This window comes from Panthera uncia, assembly GCF_023721935.1.
Source record: "Panthera uncia isolate 11264 chromosome E2 unlocalized genomic scaffold, Puncia_PCG_1.0 HiC_scaffold_19, whole genome shotgun sequence".
Lineage (NCBI taxonomy): Eukaryota > Metazoa > Chordata > Mammalia > Carnivora > Felidae > Panthera > Panthera uncia.
In genome coordinates, this window is record NW_026057588.1 from 10656247 (window position 1) to 10676822 (window position 20576).

Sequence of the window (20576 nt, forward strand, 5' to 3'; positions counted from 1 at the left end):
TGCTGGCTACTGAGGGGCTGAAGGAGCCGGGCCCCCAGGGTGGCTTCCGGGCTTCCCTCGGACTAGCCAGGTGAGCCGGCCTGAGGCTGTGCATCTCAGGGTCCCCCCTTCATCTGTACAATGGCACAGTGATTCTTCCTACCTCCTGGGATGGGAGAAGGACAGAAGGAGCTACAGCGTCCTGTGGCCGCTTAGCGCCCCACCAGCACCCTCTGGGACTGCACGGCTCCTACTCAGTCCGCTTTTTGTAAGGGTTCGCACAGACCTCTTCAAGAGAACACCGACGTCCACTCTCTAACTCCCAGGGGGCCGGGCGGACCTCACACTTCTCAAGGCACCTCTGCCCCAGCCCTGCACGCTGTCAGCAGAGCCAGATGTTGGGCAGTGTGACAAGACTCTAAAGTGTCAAGGGCGAGGGCTGTATCCTCTCTATCTGCCACAGAGCAGAGCACAGGGCCAAGCATCTGTGTGCTCAGTCACCTGGGGGCATGCTGGGCTTTGAGCCAGGTGGTCCTGGGGCTCAGGCCTACCTCCGACAAGTACTGAATACTGGACTCCTCTCCCCACCCCCCTTTCGAAAAAACTTTTTAAGTAAGCTCTCCACCCAACACGGGGCTCAAACTCACGACCCCGAGATCAGGAGTCACATGCTCTACCAAATGGGTCAGCCAGGCATCCCGCCGTTTCTTCCTCTTAATCCCACCTGCCTCGAGGTGCCCACGAGACACTCAAGGGTGCGTGCGTGTCTCAGCAGTAACTCCACAGATCCTTCGCCGAACACCTGCCCTGGGCCCCACTCCGTGTGGAGTGATGCTGGACACGGCACCCCAAACAGCTCTCATCCCTATCCACACAGGGATCCCAGGCCAGGAGGGGAGAGAGACCCATCTCCGGACGGTAATGGCAATGACCCAGAGTGGGCAGGGCTGGGGCCGAGGAGCCTGGGAGAGCGCCTGGCCCCATCTAGGGGTCAGAGAGGGCTTCTTGGAGGAGGGGCTACCCAACACCACTAATCACCCACGCACAGGGACCGGGTCGCCTTCACCACTGCACTTGGCACATGGCAGGTGCTCCATAGGTACCTGCTGAAGGAAAGACAGCGGGGAAGGAGAGCCTGGAAGAATGAGCAGGAGCTAGCCAAGCACCGGAGGGAAGAGCCACCGGGGAGTTGGCCAGGACATATGAAGCTGCACAGATCTACCAACTGCAAGCAGCAATTCCACTCCTAGGTCTTCACCCTAGACAAATTCTTGCTCGCAACCCCGGTGTTACGTACCAGGAAGGTCACAGCTGCGCCAGTCTGTCATACCAAAAAGCAGCCACAGCTCGACCGTCCACCAACACCACAATGGACAACCTAAGGCATGGTCACACAATGGAAGATTCTAGAGCACCTACATGGATAAAACAGGGAAATATAACGTCGGGAGTAAAATCAAGACCCAGGAGTCCACCCACAACACAGCGCCGTTTTTATAAAACTCAAAAAAACAAGCAAAACTAAAGACCATACTTTTCAGCGCACGCACACACACACACAACTTGAAAAAGGGGGCTCCTGGCTGGCTCAGTCCGAGGAGCACGTGACTCCTGATCTTGGGGTTTGAAGTTCGAGCACCACGCTGGGTGTAGAGATTACTTAAAAGTAAAATCGTGCAGCGCCTGGGTGGCTCAGTCAGTTAAGCATCTGACTCTTGATTTTGGCTCAGGTCATGATCTCACAGTTTGTGGGATTGAGCCCCGCATCAGGCTCTGCGCTGACAGAGTGGAGCTTGCTTGGGATTCTCTCTCCCCCCATCCCCCTCTCTCAAAATAAATAAATAAATCAAACAAAAATAAATAAATAAAATCTTAAAAGAAAAACAACCCCACAAGGCATGACAGTCATAACATTCAGACACTCAGAACACAAGTCTCGAGCTCTGGGGCTCCACCCTCCCACCCAGAAGTAGAGGTTAGTTAATAGCCATGTTCTCATCCCCAAATTGGGAGGTAGGCTCAGAGGTCCTCATTACAATTACATTTCAACTTAGGTGTCTGTTACACATATAGTTCATATGCCCGGAAAAAAATTTAATAACGATAATTTAAAAACCAGAGAGAGGGAGAAGAGCACTGCAGCAGAGGGAACAGCTTGTGCAAACACTCTGTGGAGACAGAGCTGATGGTGCCTCTGGGGAACTGAAGGTCATTGTCAGGGTCAAATGAAGCACACGGGTAAGGGACCCAGGAGAGGGCCGGGGGCAGCGACGTGCTTGAGAAAGGTCTGTGAGTCACTCAGTGGCTCACGGCTTCTCATCACTGCCACCCACTGAAATCCCAGGTAGGCGATGGGGCATACTTGGTGAAGGTGGCCTGTAAGAAAGTGGGTGCCCATCAGGTGACAGCCAGTCCTGCCAGGACCAAGCGGGCTATTTCAGGCTGCCTGCCTCAGGCTTCCGGTCAGGGGTACCAGATGGCCAGCTGGATTTGGAGGCACTGGGGGAGTTTTAGTTCAGAATTAAAATCAAGTTACTGTGAGCTGTTTACTGGTCCAGCAAAGGCTCCGGGGATGGAAACTGGGTGCCTGGAACTTCTCAGCGCCCATCCTGAGTTGTCCATGTGCGGAAGGTGAACAACACCACAACCTTCGTGAGGTCTGTTTGGGAACTAAAGGGTATATTTATTCCTTGATCCTCTACCAAATGACCTAGGCTGGGCAGACAACGGAGAACAAAACATTTTGATCCCTGCCCTCGGGGAGTAATTGCTAGGAGGACAAATACACACACAATTAAAAACAGCAAGTTAGGGGGCGCCTGGGTAGCTCAGTCAGCTAAGCTTCTGACTCTTGGGTTCGGCTCAGGTCATGATCTCATGGTTTGTGAGTTCAAGCCCCACATGGGGCTCTGTGCTGACGGTGTGGAGCCCGCTGGGGATTCTCTCTCTCTCCTTCGCTCTCTCTCTGCCCCTCCCCCACGTGTGTGTATGTGTGTGTGTGTGCACACGCGTGCACGTGCTCTCTCTCTCTCTCAAAATAAATAAACTTAAAAAAACCCCAAAAAGTGATTGGGGGGAAAAATCACTCCTATAGGAAAAACAGGGGCATATAAACTTAGACAGGAGGGTGTAGTTAGGAAAGACCTGTAAGAGAGAAGAACATGTAAGCTGAAACCTACAAGATGAGTAAGAGTCAGAAATTCATTCATTCCTTCAAATATCCCTCTCGTGTCTATTCCGGGTGGGCCTGGCCCTATTCCAGATGCCAGGGCTGCCATGGCGAACACCCCCATCAAACAATCCCTTCCCCAAGCCGCTTATACTGCAGCTGGGGGGGGGGGGGCACAAGACAGTAGTAGATGTAAAGCAGCAGTAAGCACACGAAAGTTGGGGAAAGCCTCCCAGGCAGAGGAAAGAGGCAGCGAAACCCAGGGATGGGGGGGGGGGGGGCGGAGGGGGAGGGGGAGGGGGCGGGGGGGGGGAGGCCCGCCCGGGGGGGGGGAGAAGGGGGGGCACCCGGGGGGGGGGGGGGGGGGGGGCAGCAGGAGATGAGGCAGGAGACGTGAGCGGGAAGCACAGTCCGCAGGGCCAGGAAATGTGAGTCTACAGGGAGCGGGGAGCTGCTCAGGGCTGATGGCATATGATAAAGGGGACCCTCACGCGCGGAGTGCCGACCACCGCAGGAGCTGGAGTCTGGGCTTCTGGGACTTGTCGAGCCTCTGCCAGCTGCGGCAGAGTGGATGTGCCCAGGGACCGAGGCGGGGCCGCTCTGCCTTCTGCCACCTTCTGCAAAGGAGTGCGACCTCAGGAAGCCACTGATGGCCCAAGTCACAAAGTGAGGCTTCACCAGGTCTGTCGGCCCGGTGCTCGGCAAACAGTGGCTGTAGTTGTGTTTGCAGGGGACCCTCCCTACGACCTACTGTTGCTCCGCCCAGGCCTGGCTGCCACTAAAGTGCCCTCCGCTGACGCCGCACTGCTGCCAGGACCCAGGCTGATACCGCCTCATCTGCTCTTGGACTTGGCCGCCAGAACCCCTCCACCTGGAGCTGCTCCGGCTGGGATGGGTGCCCTGCTATGCAGATCCAGTGAAATAGCAAGGGAGAAAATGATTCTTTTTTGAGAGAGAGAGAGAGAGAGAGAGCGCTCACGTGTACAAACGGGGAAGGGGGGAGGGAGAGAGACAGACAGAAAGAGAGAGAGGGAGGGAGAGAGAGAGACAATCGAGCAGGCTCCATGCCCATGCAGGGGCTCGATCTCATGACCTGTGAGATCATGACCTGAGCTGAAATCAAGAGTCAGATGCTTAACTGACTAAGCCACCCAGATACCCCAAAAATGATTTTTTTAAGAAGGAAAGAGGGGTGCCTGACTGGTTCAGTCGGTGGAACATGCAACTCTTGATCTCAGGGTTTTAAGTTTGAGCCCCATGTTGGCTATAGAAACTACTTAAAAAGAAAATCTTTAGGGGCGCTTGATGGCTCAATCGGTTAACTGTTCGACCTTGGCTCAGGACGTGCTCTCACCGTTTGTGAGTTCAGGCCCCACACCCGGCTCTCTGCTGTCAGCGCAAAGCCCACTTCGGATCCTCTGTCTCTCTCTCCCTCTGCCTTGTGCTTTCTCTCTCTCTCAAAAATAAACAAACATTAGAAAATAAATAAATAAAATCTTTAAAAAGAGAGAGAGAGGGAAAGAGGTGTCCTGCTCCACTCCCCAGCCTTCCCAGCAAGGCAAATGCTACGTGAGGAAAAATATACCAGTACAATGAAACTCCAAAGAGCCAGTATTTTCAATAGGGAAGGAGTCCTTACAAAAGGTCCCGAAACAAAAATGGGAAAGAGCATGAAGGAGGAATTTTATGTGGTTAACGATAAACAGGTTAACTACCAAAAGAACGCTCATTAAAACAAGACACCATCCTGGTATGAAGATACCCAAATGCAAATACTGTTCCTTCACGCATCCAAAAAAGACAATCAAGAGATAAAACCAAGTCCTGTCTCTCAGGGCTTGCAGTCCCAGGCGGGCCCGGATGGTACACCTCATCTAGGGTTTCAAAGGTTCCTACCCTCTGACCTGGTAAAACCACCTTCTAAGAATTTCTTCTGAGAAAGCTCCCCGTAAGGAACATAAAGATTTATGGACGAGGATGAACATCGCTGCATTATTTATGCTACTGAAAATGGGAAAGGACCCAAATGCTCAGCAATGTGGAAATGGCTAGAAGCAATTACAGTGGCCCGATGATGTATTTTAATCATGCTTTTTAAAAAATGGGAAAATGAAGTGAAAACACAGGATATTCAACCGTACAGAGTATCCGCCCAGTTTTATTTTTATCTTATCTGTGGCAGCGCATCTAGTCATAGAAAAGAGATGGAAAGGAAATGCTCTGGCATTTAATGTTGAAAACATTCCAGGTGGTGCAAATCATTTCTCCGGTAAGAGTCTTGCATCTAGAATATGCACAGAACTCGTACAACTCGATAATAAAAAGACAGACAATCCAATTTTAAAACATGCAAAGGATCTGAACAGACGTATCTCCCAAGAAGACACACAAGTGCCTGATGAGCACGTGAAAGGATGTTCAACTTCATGAGCCATGAGGGAAATGCAAATCAAAACCACAATGAGATACCACTTCACGCCCTCTAGGGTGGCTTCAATCAAAAGGACAGACACTGGGGCGCCGGGCTGGCTTGGTCAGTGGAGCATGTGACTCTTGATCTCAGGGTCATGGAGTTTGAGCCCCATGTTGGAAATAGAGTTTACTTAAAAAAAAAAAAAAAAAAAAAGACCGACATTAACCACGAGCTGGAGGAACCCGAACCTTCATACACTGTGGAGGGGAAAGTCAAGGGTGGCAGTTGCTCAAATGGTTAAACAGAGTCGCCACGTGACCCAGCAATTTCATTCCCGGAGAAATGAAGCCATACGTGCACACAAAAACTTGTACCTTAACATCCACAGCAGCGTTGTTACTCGTCATAGCCAGAAAGTGGAAACAACCCAAATGTACACCAACAGATGAAAAGATAAAGAAAACGTGATACAGCCACACAATGGAACATTCTCTAGCAACAATGAGGAATGAAGTTCTGGCACATGCCACAAAGTGGGTGAACTCTGAAAACATTATGCTAAGTGAAAAAGTCAGACACAAAAGGCTGCACAGTGCACAAATCCATTTATATGAAATGTCCAGAATCTAAACAGACAGAAAACAGATCGGCAGGTGCCTGAGTTGGGGGAGGGGTGATGGCCAAGGGGTGAGGGTTTCTACAGGGGTGATGAAATGTTCTAAAATCGACTGTGCTGATAGATGTACAAGTCTGTGAAAAACTGAAATCCAATGAACTATACACTTTAAATGGGTGAAATATGTGTGAACTACATCTCAAGAGAGCTGTTAAAAAATTTCCAGATGGTGAAATTAACGAGTGATTTTTTTATTTTCTTCATTAGACTTCCCAAGGTTTTTGTTTGTTTGTTTAAATGTTTATTTATTTTTCAGACAGAGAGAGACAGAGCGTGAGTGGGGGAGGGGCAGAGAGAGAGGGAGACACAGAATCCGAAACAGACTCCAGGCCCTGAGCTGTCAGCACAGAGCCCGACGCGGGGCTCGAACTCACGGGCTGTGAGATCATGACCTGAGCCGAAGTCGGATGCTTAACCGACTGAGCCACCCAGGCGCCCGTTTGTTTGTTTTTAACAATGAACATATCTTAATTTTAAAGTCAGGAGAGCAAGGGGCATCCCTGGGTAGCTCAATTGGTTGAGCAGCCAACTCTTGATTTTGGTTCATGGTTTGGGAGATTGAACCCCTTGTCAGGCTTTGCGTGGACAGCACAGAGCCTGCTTGGGATTCTCTCTCTCTCTCTCTCTCTCTCTCTCTCTCTCTCTCTCTCTCTCTCCCTCTGCCCCACCCCACTCACCCATGTATTCTCTCACAAAAATAAGTAAGTAAACATTAAAGAAATTCTTTTTGGGGCGCCTGAGTGGTTCAGTTGGTTAAGCACCCAACTTCGGCTCAAGTCATGATCTCACAGTTCACGAGTTCGAGCCCTGTGTTGGGCTCTGTGCTGACAGCTCAGAGCCTGGAGCCTGCTTCAGATCCTATGTCTCCCTCTCTCTCTGCCCCTCCCCTGCTCATACTCTGTCTCTCTCAAAAATAAATAAACATTAAAAAAAATTTTTTTAGTGAAAAAAATTTGTGTTTCAAGTCAGGAGATCAAGGTAGCGATCCTGTCCTTAGTGACAACTATCATCAGCCTCCAGGGTGACTGCACACCCCTCTCCCCCACTCCCCTCACCAGCTCCGTGAGGGAAGAGGAGAAAACCAAGACCCTAGCCGCCAACAAGCTCTTTGGGCTCCACGCTGGGCTGGAGTTGTTGTCCCCATTTTCCCAGAGCACAAACCCTTTCTGTAAATAACAACTTCACACAGCCAGTTGGGAGAACCCAGGTGCCAAGGCAGGTCTCCCTGACCACCCCCCAGGATGGGTCACTCTGCCCCTCGAAGCTACAGAGGTGGCCGAGGAGAGCAGCAGGAGCCCTGTCCTGCGTTCCAGGCCACTTCTCTCTGGCCTGCTGCCTCGTCGGTAAAACAAGGAGGTTACCTACCCCTCCACCTCCAAGAATCTATACTCTGGCCATGGGGAAGGGGCCTGCACTAGCCCTGGATCCTCTTGGCTGGGTGGTCAGTGAGGACAAGCATTTGGACCCGACAGCTGGTGGTGGCTAAGTCAGAGGCCCCGCCTTCAGATGCCTGCTGCTCCCGCCAGGCTCCTGGCCGAGGACGTCTTCCCCCAGGACCAGACAGGATCGGGCTCTGTCAGACATGGTAACTCTAAATAGGGCTCCACAGAGAGCGTCATCTCTGGGCTCTCCCCATACCCACTGCCCACCCCCACCCCCCAACCCCGTCCTAATGTTATGACACTCCCTGAGCACCTGCTCTGTGCCCAAGACATCCCAGTAATGGGGACGGTCCTGGCCTGGCCAGGGCTCACGGTCCACTGCGGAAGACAGACCTGTCACCAGATAGGGACCGCCCCGAGCGGGCAGAGCTGAGACAGGGAGCCCACAAAAACTGAGCACTGCAGATCCTGAGGGCTGAGCCCAGGCCCGGCAAGGAAGGAGGCTCCCCAGGGGAACGTAGCTTTTCCCGGTACTCTGATCAAAGTGGGGAGAGCTGGGTCAGGAAGCAAGGACTCCACCCGGGGGAAGAAGGGAGTTACAAAATAAGTGAGACGGAGCAAAGACAGGGAGGAGGGAGGCCTGAGTGGGTGGCCGCACACCACTGACACCCTCCACCTCCTCCTGTAACACCCTGTTGTTGCGGGGACAGGGGATCGGGTCACCTGCCACAAGGTGGAAAGGCAGATCAGCTACCAGCACCTGGGCTGTCCCATGATGGGGAGGAGGTCCTGGAACCTATTTAGTTCTCTAAATGGTGGGTGTGATCTATGCAGAGAGATGGGGAAACACACGCAGTGGGAAAGGACCTCAGACACCATCTTGATGCACAGAGAGGGCAGTGCCTCGACCTATAACACACAGCAAGTCAACAGCAAATATGGCTTCCCCTGTGCTCTACCAGGCTGGCTAGCTTTGGGGTCCGCCAGACTTGGCAAGGGGACACTAGGGGCAGACTTGGGGCCCTCCCTTCTTCACACTTCCTTTTCTGGACCTGGGCTACATGAGGGCAGGGCCTGTCTGGTACCCAAGGCCCCGCATCGCATATCGCTTTCATTTTCACCTGCCACATAAGCTCCTGCTCAGAGCCCGCACAGTGCCACACGGTGTGGGCACCGCGGGACACAGTGGCACCGAACCAAACCCATCCCGCCTCATGATCCTTACAGTCTAAGAGGCAAGAGAAAATCTCAGGAGGCCTACAGATGCACAGATCGCTGACCACCTCACAGGGGATTTAGAGGGCCAGGAAGGAAGAGTCTGCTGGTACCTGAAGGACAAACCGGAACGGTGACAGCAAGGCCAGCATTCCGGGACGGGATGTGGGGAGCTCCTGGCACATTCTAGGACTCAAAGAAAGCCACCACACTTGAACCCAGGGAGAACATGGGCCGGGGTGATCACAGCCGTGGTCAGCGAGGGTGGCTAGTGCAGGGACTCTGGACTGGGGGTTGCGGGTCACAGGGCAGGATTTGAAGCGAGAGTGGAACAAGCACGAGGGAGCAGGGGTGGCAGTCAGGACCCGTCCGCCTGGCACCCGGGAGGTGAAGTAAGTGTGTGCCCGCAAGGAATAAATACATGGGAGCGTGAACAAATGATGCCTCAGTAAATGCCTTCTTCCCTTCCCTGCTCTCTCCACGGCCCCCGACTTTCCCAGGCCGCGGGGACTGGGTTTCGAGGGTTCCAAGGCATCCAGAGTGGGACACTCATTAGCAGACCCGCTTTGCCCTGAGTCCCTAGGGAAAGTGCCTGGGTGTGTCGGTGGTTTGCCTCCTCTGGGGAGCCGGATGGACAAGGTGTGGTCCCTCATGGAGCGTCTGGGTCCAGTGCGGGGAGATGGGCCCAAACAGATAACGACAGCATGAGGGGGCATCACGGGAACCTGGGCGGGTCCCTGGGCAGCAGCACTGCCTGGGGACCAAGGAGGTGATGTGGGAGCCAGCTCGGGGAGGATGAGCGGGAGCCGGGCAGGAAAGGCAGGGGACTGGCTTAGGGCACCCTGTGCAGAGGGGGGTGGCGTCTCTGGGTCAGGAGGGAGGGTCTCCCGCCAGGCTCGGAGGTGGGGACTCGATCCTGTGGTGGTGAAGGGGCCCTCAGAGGCTTTTTGGAAACACAGCGGAGGGTGGGAACCATCCCTTGTAGTTTGAACGCGGCTCCCCCCATCCCCCGAGCCCCGGCTTTCTGCTTCTGGCTGCTGTGGAGATTAAATGAGCAGACGCACACGAAGCGCTGAGGCCCGGTAAGGGCTCCACGAAAGCGGGCTGTGCTGACCGCCACGGCCGCCATCATCCGGAGGCGTGACCCCTCTGCAGGGTCACTTCCCCGGTGTCTGCCCTCAGCCTCCCGGCAGCCCCTCCCAGACGCCCTGCTGCTTCGAGAAACAGCAGGGAGCTCAGCTGGGAAGGCACTCTGCCCAGGACGGGGGCAGCTCTGCCGCGACATGGTTGACGACAGCCGGCGGGAGACGAGAACTGGAGAGACGCGGGGGTGGGCGTGAAGGTGGCACACGAGCCTGACCCCAGCGGGTTCCCAGAGGGGGCTGCCCACCCACCCCAGGAGCACCAGCTGGGATCCGACGAGACCCTCCAGGGAGCGTCAGACAGCAGGGCTCTCAACCCGGGCTTCTGCTGGAAAGGAAGAGGGCGTCAGGCAAGTCACATGAGCTGTCACATGAGTGGCTGTCAGCAGCCGCTTCCAAACCACCCCCCCAACCTGAGGCAACGGCTCTGCACCAGCTGCAGCGTAAGCAAGGGGGTGAGAGTAGCTTCAGAGTGCCTACTGTGCACCTCCGTCCACCATCATCGGACGTGAGGGCCTGAGGAGAGACAGGAGGCGCAAAGGCTTCTGCGGACGGCGAGGGGAGCCGAACGGATTTAGGCCCTGCCTTTGTGGAATCTGTATTCCAAGTAGGGGGAAATACAATCAGAGCACGATGGGGTCCGTAGGTGCTTTGGGCACTCACCCTCCGAAACCCCTCCTGGAACTGGGACCCCCCTCCGTCTCTCCCACGCTAACTCCAGCCCCGGAGACCCACCCGGGCTCAGCCACGGAGGGCTGCCCCAAATCTAGCCCAGTCGCCATCGGTGCCGCAGGCCTCCCTGACACGAGCAGCATCCAGGGTCAGCATGGGCAGTGCCAGCGTCTGCCAGGGAGCGGTGACGTCCAGGACGTCAGGCACTCTCGCCAGATCTGCCTGACGCTGGGATGTGCTCCCGGCTTCGAAGGCCTGAGGGCTGGCTCTGTTCCCAGGAGTCTGAAAGCTTTGAAATAGACTCGTCTGCCAAAAGGGCTTCACAAACGGGGACAGCGCGGCACAGGGATGTTTCGGGACGTGCCCACATTCACACGGGTGAACCCACACCTGGGCCTGTGCCATCTAGCGGGGGAGGTGGGGCTATCATCTTGCTCTTAGAGATGAGGGAACCAGGGCAGGCTCCCAACAGGGGCATGACCTCATTCAACTTCGGCAGATCCTCACGGAGTGCCTGTAATAGCTGGTCACCCTTCCAGTCGCTTTCCAAGTATGGAATAATCTGATCCTCAGGCCCCAGACAAATGAGGATACTGAGGCAGAGAACTCGAGGGATTCGCCTAGGGGCAGAGCTGGACTGGCACCAGGGGGCTCCGGAGCCCGAGACCTGGGCGCCTCTCCTGTTGCTACCATTACACGTTTTGGGGAATGAGGCCCACAGAGGACTCCATGGTCTCCTACTGGAAACCCTCGGGCCAGATGTGGATTCTGGATTCAGAGATGTCCTGGGTTTTATTGTTTTAAGTTTATTTATTTTGAAAGACAGAGAGCAAGTGGGGGAGGGGCAGAGAGAGAGAGAGAGAGAGAGAGAGAGAGAGAGAAAGAGAGAAAGAGAGAAAGAGAGAATCCCAGGCAGTGCAGAGCACAATGCAGGGCTCGAATTCATGAACCGTGAGATCACGACTCAGTCATGAGATCATGACCTGAGCCAAAATCAGACGCTCAACTAACTGAGCCACCCAGACACCCCTGGATTTTATAAGAGGGCCAGGACAGCTATATTATGCTAAGACCCCAGCAAGGTCTGGGACAGTTTTTAGAGCTTGCCGGATCTGGGAAATGTGGGGTCTAAACAGACCATGCAGGTGAAGCCACCTGGGGGAGGCGGTACGGGAATCTGACCGCACAGCCTACACGCTGCCCACCTCCCCTGCCAAGGGCAGGATGAACTGACTGGAGGTGTGGGCAGGGGCTCAGATCCAAGGAAAGAATGGGGGGGGGGGGGGGGGCTGTCACCTTAGAAGGGTCACAGATAACACTGGCAATAGTAAAACCTTCGGGTAGGGGGGCGGGGAAAGTTCAGATAAAGCCAATGAGTAAATCAAAGAAGTCAAATATCAGCTATCATCCAATGCAGGACCACACGAAGCTAAGCGCCTACAGGTTCCTGACCCCGTGGTCACCTTCCTGGTCTCTAAGCCTCAGTCTCACCCACCTCACACCACCCAGAAGGTTCTGTTAAAAATACCAGGCATGGGGCGCCTGGGTGGCTCAGTTGGTTAAGCGGCCGACTTCGGCTCAGGTCACGATCTTGCAGTCCGTGAGTTCGAGCCCCGCGTCGGGCTCTGTGCTGACAACTCGGAGCCTGGAGCCTGTTACCGATTCTGTGTCTCCCTCTCTCTGACCCTCCCCCGTTCATGCTCTGTCTCTCTCTGTCTCAAAAATAAATAAACGTTAAAAAATTTTAAAAAAATAAATAAATAAAAATAAAAAAATAAAAATACCAGGCATGCCCCTTCTTAAAACCCTTCACTGGCTCCGGGCAGCCCTGAGGCTAACAGGGCCTGTGAGGCCCCAGCTAGCTGGGTGCTCTTTCCTGCCTCCTCCACCTCGCCTCTGACCCTCCTGCCTCCACCTCCCGGAAGACCGGCTTTTTTTTCCTTTCCTCAGATGCACCTCCCCCACTCTGCCCCCAACCCCTCCCGCCGCATACTTCCAACTGCTGCCCACCCGACCAACTCCTGGGATTTCTGGGCCTCCGATGGCCCCGACTCCGGGAAGCCCCCCTTGCCCGCCTGCCTGCCCAAGTAGACCTATGAGCTCTTCCTAATCAGAGTCCCGGGCACCCTGGTTTGATGAGAATTGTTTTCTGTGTGTCTCTCTTACTCGGCTATGACCTCCATGGAGGCAGGGACTGGGCCCGTCTCATTCCCCGACCTCGAACACCTGGCACGGCCATGCCATGCTAAGTGAGTGGCAGCTGGCCGTGGGGGAACTGGGTCACACGTTCAGCCAGGAGGTCCCGCGCACCTACCAGGTACCGGACACCGCGCAGCACAGCAAGAACTCGGGCCAAGGGTCAGAACAACGAGGACCTAATGCGGAGGGCAGGGGAGCGGCAGAGACCTCCCGGGGCTGTGGAGCTGTCCAAGAAACACAGCAAACCCGCATCCCCGAGATGCCAACTGGGCCGGGCCCTTTACTCCATCGCTTTCTCATCCCGGCCACAATGATGCACAGCTGGAAGTGTCCTCTCCACTTCGTAAAGGGTTATGGGTTGCAAGTGAAGAAACCAGGCAGCACGCTGAACTGAATGCGGCAACTTGCGGAAGTCCAGGCAGCCAGGAGACAGAGGTAAGAGCAGGGGACTGCCTGGTTTGGATCCGGCTCACCCATTTACTGGCTCTGTGAGCTCAGGTAAGCCCCATCACTTCCCTGTGCCTCTATTTCCTCATCTACAAATTGGGAGAACAGCACCTACCCCCTGGGGTGGTCGTGCGATTGAACTGAGACAATACGTGTAGCCCAGTGGTGAGCACACGGAAGGCAAGCAGTCGTGACGATTAAGGTCATCCAAGAGCAGGGATTTCAACCCAGGCTCCTCTACGCTCCACTGCAGCAGGCTGCCCTTCCCAGCTCGAATTTCTGCTGTCACCGCAAGCCAGACGCTTCCATTTGCTCCAAACAAGCTTACCAGGTCAACCCCAGCCACCCCTGAACGGAGGGCTGGAAGGCAGTCTTGGGATCGAGTGTTGCGTTGGCTCAGCCCTGAGCAGGACAGCCAAACCTGGCTGTCACAACCACCTGGGGAGCTTTCTAGAAACACAGATTCCTGGCCCCCATTTCCAGAGGCTGCCTTAGTTACAGCCAGTCCAGCCCAGGGGATCTGGCTGCACATTTCTTAACTTTCGGAGCATCAGACCGAGGAGAGCCACGCGTGCCGCGCTCCCAGAAGCACGCCCACGTGCACCGCCACTGACTCACTCACCGACTATTTACTGCCTCCTGCCCGCTAGGTTTGCGTGATCCTTCTGGGGGCTTGTGATGGGTGCCAAAGCCAGCCTGCAGATCTCTGGGGAAGAGCCCCCGGCACAGACCGGATTAACTACCCCAAAAAGCTTTCTCCCAAACACCACCACCGGCTGAGATGTGAGGCTAACCTCACTCCTCTGACATTCATCCAGTGCCCAGGCCCTCTTGAGCGCCAGGCTGAGGTCAAAGAGGTGACACGCACACAGTCTGTGCCCTTGAAGAGGGAAATACGATGCGAACACAAATAAAGAGTTGGAGGTGGAAAGAATGAGGGCGGCCCGCCTGAGTTTGAGGATGCAAAGGGCCCGGCCCAGCAGAGCGGCACTCCCAACACACTGCCGGAGGCGGGCAGAGGGCTGGGGGCTGGGGTCCATGCCTCACACGGGACTAAGGCCCGGGGAGGAGCCGTAAGTTGTCCAAAGTCAGCAGCCGGTATCTGGAGAGGCTAGCACTTCGAGTCTAGAATCTGGGTTCTATTGCCTCTTTTCAGGCTGGTGAGAAAAACGTGTTGATTTAGTTTCAGCTCAGAGAGGTTGGGCAACCTGCCCACGGTCACCCAGCTTGTAACAGATGGGATCAGGCCTGGGGCCTGTGGTCTTTCCCATGCCCGGTCAGGGACAGGGCAGCAGGTTTTGCCCGGGGAGTGGGGGGAGAGACCAGGGAGAAAGACGAGTGCAAATACACAACAGACACAGGAAGCGCGCTGACGGTGAGGCGTTAGGTGGGGCTGCAGGACTGGCACTGACAGGAAAAATGAGGGAGACATGGGATGAGCATTCACTATGGACTCTGTTATCTTACTTAATCCTCACGATCACCCTATGAGGAGGTACTATTGTCAGCTGCATTTTACAGACAGAAAAATCGAGAGAGCACAATTGTCCAAAGTCACACGGCACATCGCCCAAAGTCACACGGCAGACGATGTGCCAGGGCCGGCAGTAGGAGGTGAAGTTGGGCCCGGATGGAAATCCGGGCAAAGGCCCCAAAAGCTGTCCCCCACGACCCCATTCCCTACTCTCCAGCAACACCACCACTTGTGCTAACGCGAGCTGAGTCCTTTTTTTCAAAGTTCATTTTTTTTAGTCATCTCTACACCCAGTGTGGGACTTGAACTCATGACCTCGAGATTAAGAGTCACATGCTCCACCAAATGAGCCAGCCGGGCGCCCCTTGAGCTGAGTCTTTTGAGCTGATTCTTTTAACGGAGGGCCTCTTCCTACCACTGACAGGTGCATTTCTACCTGCCAAACCAGTTTCAAGGACTAAATCTACAGCATAGGTTTCAATGAGAGCACCCAGTGAAGCATTTCCACCCCCTCTGATCCCCATTTGAGAACACCATCGCCACTGCCCTCACTGCCCCCTCCAGGCCCCAAGCTCAGGTGGCCAGAGGTCGCCTCGTCCTTGGGACCCCCTCACCCTGCAGACACGCCACAGCAGTTCCTGGTAGGCAAAACTCCCCCACCCCCCACCGCGGGACTGAACCTCCTGGGCCAGAGGTCAGGGGGAGGGGAATGGGTTACCGGCAGGCCAGGAGGGAGGGGGGACAAGCCTCCCAGACTGCGGCCGGTGTCACATGCTCTCCGACACCTGTCTCGCGAAGCCCACACAGCGTTCATGGGACGGGAAGACGAGCCGAGCCTTGGGTCACGCCTGCAGTTTGGTCTACAAGGGTCCCCAGCACAAGTCCCTCAGGAGAGTTGGGACCACGGGGCCTGCCACCGTGGGGTGGGGTGCATCCAGCCAGCCCCTCCTCCACTGGGGCCCCCGTCTACCCCCAGGGAGAGTGGAGCCCACAGGTGGCCAGTGTGGCAGCTCTGAGGCGGTCTCTCCCCCTCGGTTTCCACCCTGCCTCCTCCCCAAGCTTCCCTTCCCGACCACCCACGCTGGCCTGTGGAGCAGGCCCCGCCCCACCGGGTTCATCCTATCTGCTCGGACATCCTGGGTGGTCAGCGGGGCAGGGATCACCACTTCACAGATGAGGAAACAAACTCAGCAAGAACAGGGGCCTCGCTGGAGGCCACAGCGCGCTGCCGCCACGGCTGGCCTGCACGTGCACGCTGGCTCCATGGGGCCCGGGTCTGGCCTGGGTCACCCCTTCCAGGATAGCTGCACACATGCTCACCGGGGCTCGTTCAACCACGATCACTGCGTGTCCTCTGAAGGGCCGAGGAAGTGGAAACGAGGACGGACGGCGTCTGCTCTCCCATGTCAGTTGGGGAGAGAGACCACGAGCGTGGAAACGAGCACGTAAGGAAACATCAGACGGCCATTAGTGCACGGAGGGAAATGAGCAGGACCCCAGCACTGGGGGCAGGTGGGTGGGGACACTGCGTGACACGGGAGCCAGGCAAGGCCCCTCTGAGTGCTGGGCTGGGTTGAGCTTCCGTAGGCCTGAGACAACTCCCCCAGTCCAGATCCATCTCATGTCTAGGGATCCCCAACACGTGACCTCTGGCAGGGCCTGATGGGGCTCTCGCCCTCAGGAAGACACCCCCTGAGGCTCCCGCCTGGCTGGGCCACCGCTCTAGTCAGGGCCTGGCTCTCCTCCACCCTAGCTGGAGGCTCGGTGAGGGCCCGGCCCAGCTCTCCCCGTTGAATGGTCACCCTGTACTGGGGCCCCCGACTCCCCTAGTTCGGGAGTGCCCCTGCACCTCTCCTGGTTCAGCCGACTTCTCCATCTCTACGACAGAAGAACGGCTTCCGGATGACCTCACTCCCAAATTGGAACTGCCAAGTCCCCTGACCCCTGACCTCAGGGTCACATCACCACAGCAGGCCCCAGAATGACTCCTCCGTCACCCTGCCCACCAGGTCCGCAGCTCAAATGACACCCTCTGTGCTTTCCCACGGCTTACAGACCAAGTCCAACAGATCTCCCGCCCTCCTCTAGGACGGACCAAGTCCTCCCTGCAGCCCCCAGCCAAGACCCTTTGGCCTCCCAACCGGGTAACCCCCTTGGCCCAACCTTCTGTACTGAGTCTCCGCTTCTACGGCCTGGCAAGACTCCACCTTCCCTGGTCCTGGGCCAGGCAGCAACCTGCTGTCCTCCCCAGGCACAGAGGCTAGCCTCCTGCTCCTCAGCATGGCAGGCCTTCCAACTTCCCGTCCTGCGAATCCCACTAACCTCACCAACTGCACCCATGACCCCTCCCTGCCTGGGGACCAAGATCACCCAACTCCGTCACAGCCAGGCCAAGCCCCCACCCCACCCCACCCCAGCCACGACACATGCGCTCTTCCAGCCCGCACACTGATTTCTCAACTTCTCCGTGTCGCTGCCTCTCTCCCTCAGACCCACCGACTCCTCCGGAGAGGGAGTCCTAACCAGTCCCTGTGTCCCTCTTTAAACTGCCAGAAAGGAGGGACTCCCCCAGCCCGTAAGCTGTGGCCACCTCCGCCTAAGCCGGGGAAGACTGATCGGCAACCATCCCCTCAAACTCCTCCCAGCCAGACTCCAAGTGACCCCTCTTTCTTGACGTTCTCCCCTGCCGGGGGAACAGCAGCTGCTATTTATGTGGCCAGAATTTACAAGGACTATTGTATTTAATCCTCACAACTACCCGGCGGTAGAAATTAGCACCTCCATTTGCAGAGCAAAGAACAGGAGGCTCAGGGTGGAAAAACAGCTTGACTCAAAAGCAAACAGCTGGTTACACACAGCTGTTCCTCTTCTGGGAACCTGCACACCAGAAACTGCCCCCGCTGCTCCACCCCGTGCCAACTCTCCCCCCCCCCCCCCCCCATGACCCTGAAGCCCACACAAACTGCCCATCCGCCCTTCTCCCTGCCCCGGGGCCCACACACACGGCCCACCCTCTCCGCCCCTCTGCTGGCAGCTTGTGAAGCAGAGACATCCAGGCCCCAACCCCATGAGCTGACTTCTCCAGACTAGCCCCTCAAATCACCAGTATCACCGGTATCACCCCACATCACCCACGTTGACCGACATCAACTGCAACTTCGTGAAAGCTCATCCTCGCCAATGACCTTTCGTACATCATCATATTTAGTCCTCTCTTAAATGCCCCCGGGGCAGGGGTATTGTCACCCACCTCACAGTCGGAAAACTGAGGCTCCGAAGAGTTAGATAACCAGCCCGAGGTCAGGAAGTGGGTAAAAAGGAGTCAGGATTTGAACGAAGTCCTCAATTCCTCCACCGCACAGACTAGCAACAGTGCCTCCTCTCTCCAGCGGCCAAGTGACCAACTTCTACTGAGCCGGGACCAGGCTGATCCCTCTCTTGGTGGGCTCCACCCTGGCAAGACTGACCGACGTCCCCCGCACAGAAAGACTCAACACTGCCGTTCATCTATGAAGTGACTTTCCAACTTTAGCTCTATACGCAACACACACACACTCCTCCAGCTGCCCTTTCCGACACTAATCTGACCTCCAGGGAACCCAGAATCGGCAGACTTGCTCCCTCTCCCAACGTCTCAAGCCAGCAAACTTCTTCCGGCTCCTACTTTCTACCGACCAGCAACTCCAAATCCCTAACTCTTTCTCAAGGCGGGGAGGGGGGAGGAAAATTTTAAAAAGAGACCCTTCTAGAGCCAGGCCCCAAAATTCCTCTGCTCCTTAATGGCTGATCATGTTTTGCTTCACTTTTGGGCGAAAGCAAAGAAGGCATGCAGTGACTTTTCTTCTTCTTAATGCCAAGATCCAACACCTCCTCCGACTATCTCGTCCACCCCCAAAGTGACCACCAACTCTGCTCCTTTTCTGGGAAGCCGTTTAGCTTGACTCCCTTTTCCCAACCCCAGGTTTTACCAACTCCTCCACAGCCACAGTCCCACTGGTTTATTCTTCCTCCTCACAGCCAAAAAAGTGAGCGGCATGACTACCCCCCCCCCCCCCGAGGTTTGCAGACTAGCAGCTTAACCTCCTTCCAGCCCTATGGGCCCATCAAACGTCCACCTGCCCTTGGAACGCCAATTTTGACCCCCTCTTCCTCCCCAGACGGCTCTCTTTATCCTTTCGGGCGGGTGGGGAAGTGGGACTATGATCTCAAAGGCTACCGCCCGCCCGATCTCCCTGGCCTCCAAACTTTCTTTGATTGCTTATCATTTTAACTCCTAAAACGACCACCTTCAGCGTCCGCGAGGAGTGCAGCGGGGCATAAACCAGCTACTTTTCACCTTCCCAATCTAACAGCCACCCCGTCTCAAACACCTTGCAGCCCTAAAGTGACGACAGTCTCCTTAAATCATTAGGTGCAACTTCTCGAGCACCGCCTCCATGCCCGACGCTGCCCTGACTCCCGGTCAGCCACGAGCCCGCCCCCGCGCCCCGGCAGTAGCTACCGTGTCTCCAGGGGTCTTTGGGCTCCACCGCTCCGGACACGATATCCTCGTCGGAGGGGAACGTGACGCGCTTGGCCGCAGCCTTGAGGCGCCCGTCGGCGGGGGACGATGCGGGGCTGGGAGACCGGGCCTCGCCGGGGGCCTCCTCGGCGTCGCCGTCCGCGCCCGGCCCGGGCGGCCCCTCCTGCGGCGGGGTCTCCATCGCCGCCGCCGCCGCCTCTTCACGGGGGCCCCGGGGACATGTCCCGGGCCCCGGACTTGTCTCTCCGGGCCCGCCCGCCGTCCCGGGGCATGGGCTCCGCCGCTGCTTCAGGCGCCGCCTCCGTCCTCCCTCCTGGTCGTCGTAGTCGTCGCCGCCGGGAGCTCGAGCGCGCCTCCCCCGAGCCCCGCGCGCGCCTGCTCGTTCGCAGCCGCACTTTCGTTAACAGCCGGGGAGCTCGGCGCGTACTAATGAAAGCAGAAAATCAATTTACGCTATTCGCGGGTAGAGTGGTCTCGCGGGTTGTTGAAGCAGGTAACAAAAGGCAGAAAGAGCCACGGGAAAAAGAAACGTGAGCTGTGAATCTGCAGAGCCGGAACTGCAGAGTACGAGGGGCGGGGCGAGGTGGACGCCGTCTCCCGGAGCAGCGCGCAAGCGCGAATGTGGGCCGCCCCCACGCCGCCACCCTCCTCCGACTAGATAACTAACGTTCAGACTCGCACACATTCGTCACGAGCTCAGGCAACTGTGAGGGGAAGGGAGTTGATAAAAATAACATTTGCGTGGCGGAGCTAGGCCAACTGATAAGGAGAGAGGCAAAGGGACAGAGAACTTGAAAGGAAAGGGACAGAGGCTGTATTGAATATATGAGTACAGGTGATGGATGCTGACAGACGGATCCTCTGCCTGGAGACGAAGCCTTGGCCTCTTTGCTACAGACGCTCTAGCCTTCCATTTGCAGACTGCAGTTTCATCAGTAGCTCTCTGTATTTGGACAGCGTTGCGTGAAATACAACTTAAATTAAAAGACTAAAAGAAATATGAGCCCATGAGGAGTATCATAACCTCTATTAAAAAACAAAAAACCCTGGATGATGGAAGAAATTCCAAAACCAGGAGACGAATCTGCCAACCAAACTACCGGGCGACGGAGCAGGTAGATTACCAAGCCCCGAGGAACCCGCACGAGTTCTAACGCCCCACACACCCCTCCCTCCACACGCACACGCGCGCGCGCGCACACACACACACACACACACACACACACACAAACACACACATCACGGCTCGTTTCAATCGCTTAATATTCGCCTCGGCACTTTCGCCA

At 56.0% G+C, this 20576-nt stretch overlaps 1 protein-coding gene across 1 annotated transcript in view; it reads right to left on the bottom strand.

Moving 5' to 3' along the window:
• PPP1R37 (protein phosphatase 1 regulatory subunit 37) overlaps positions 1 to 20190 on the bottom strand; it is a 41864-nt gene extending 21674 nt beyond the window's left edge. Inside the window, exon 1 of the mRNA XM_049620840.1 lies at positions 19270 to 20190. Coding sequence (XP_049476797.1) covers positions 19270 to 19471 — 202 coding nt within the window. The 5' untranslated portion in view covers positions 19472 to 20190. The remainder of the gene's footprint in view (positions 1 to 19269) is intronic.
• Positions 20191 to 20576: the final 386 nt, after the last annotated feature.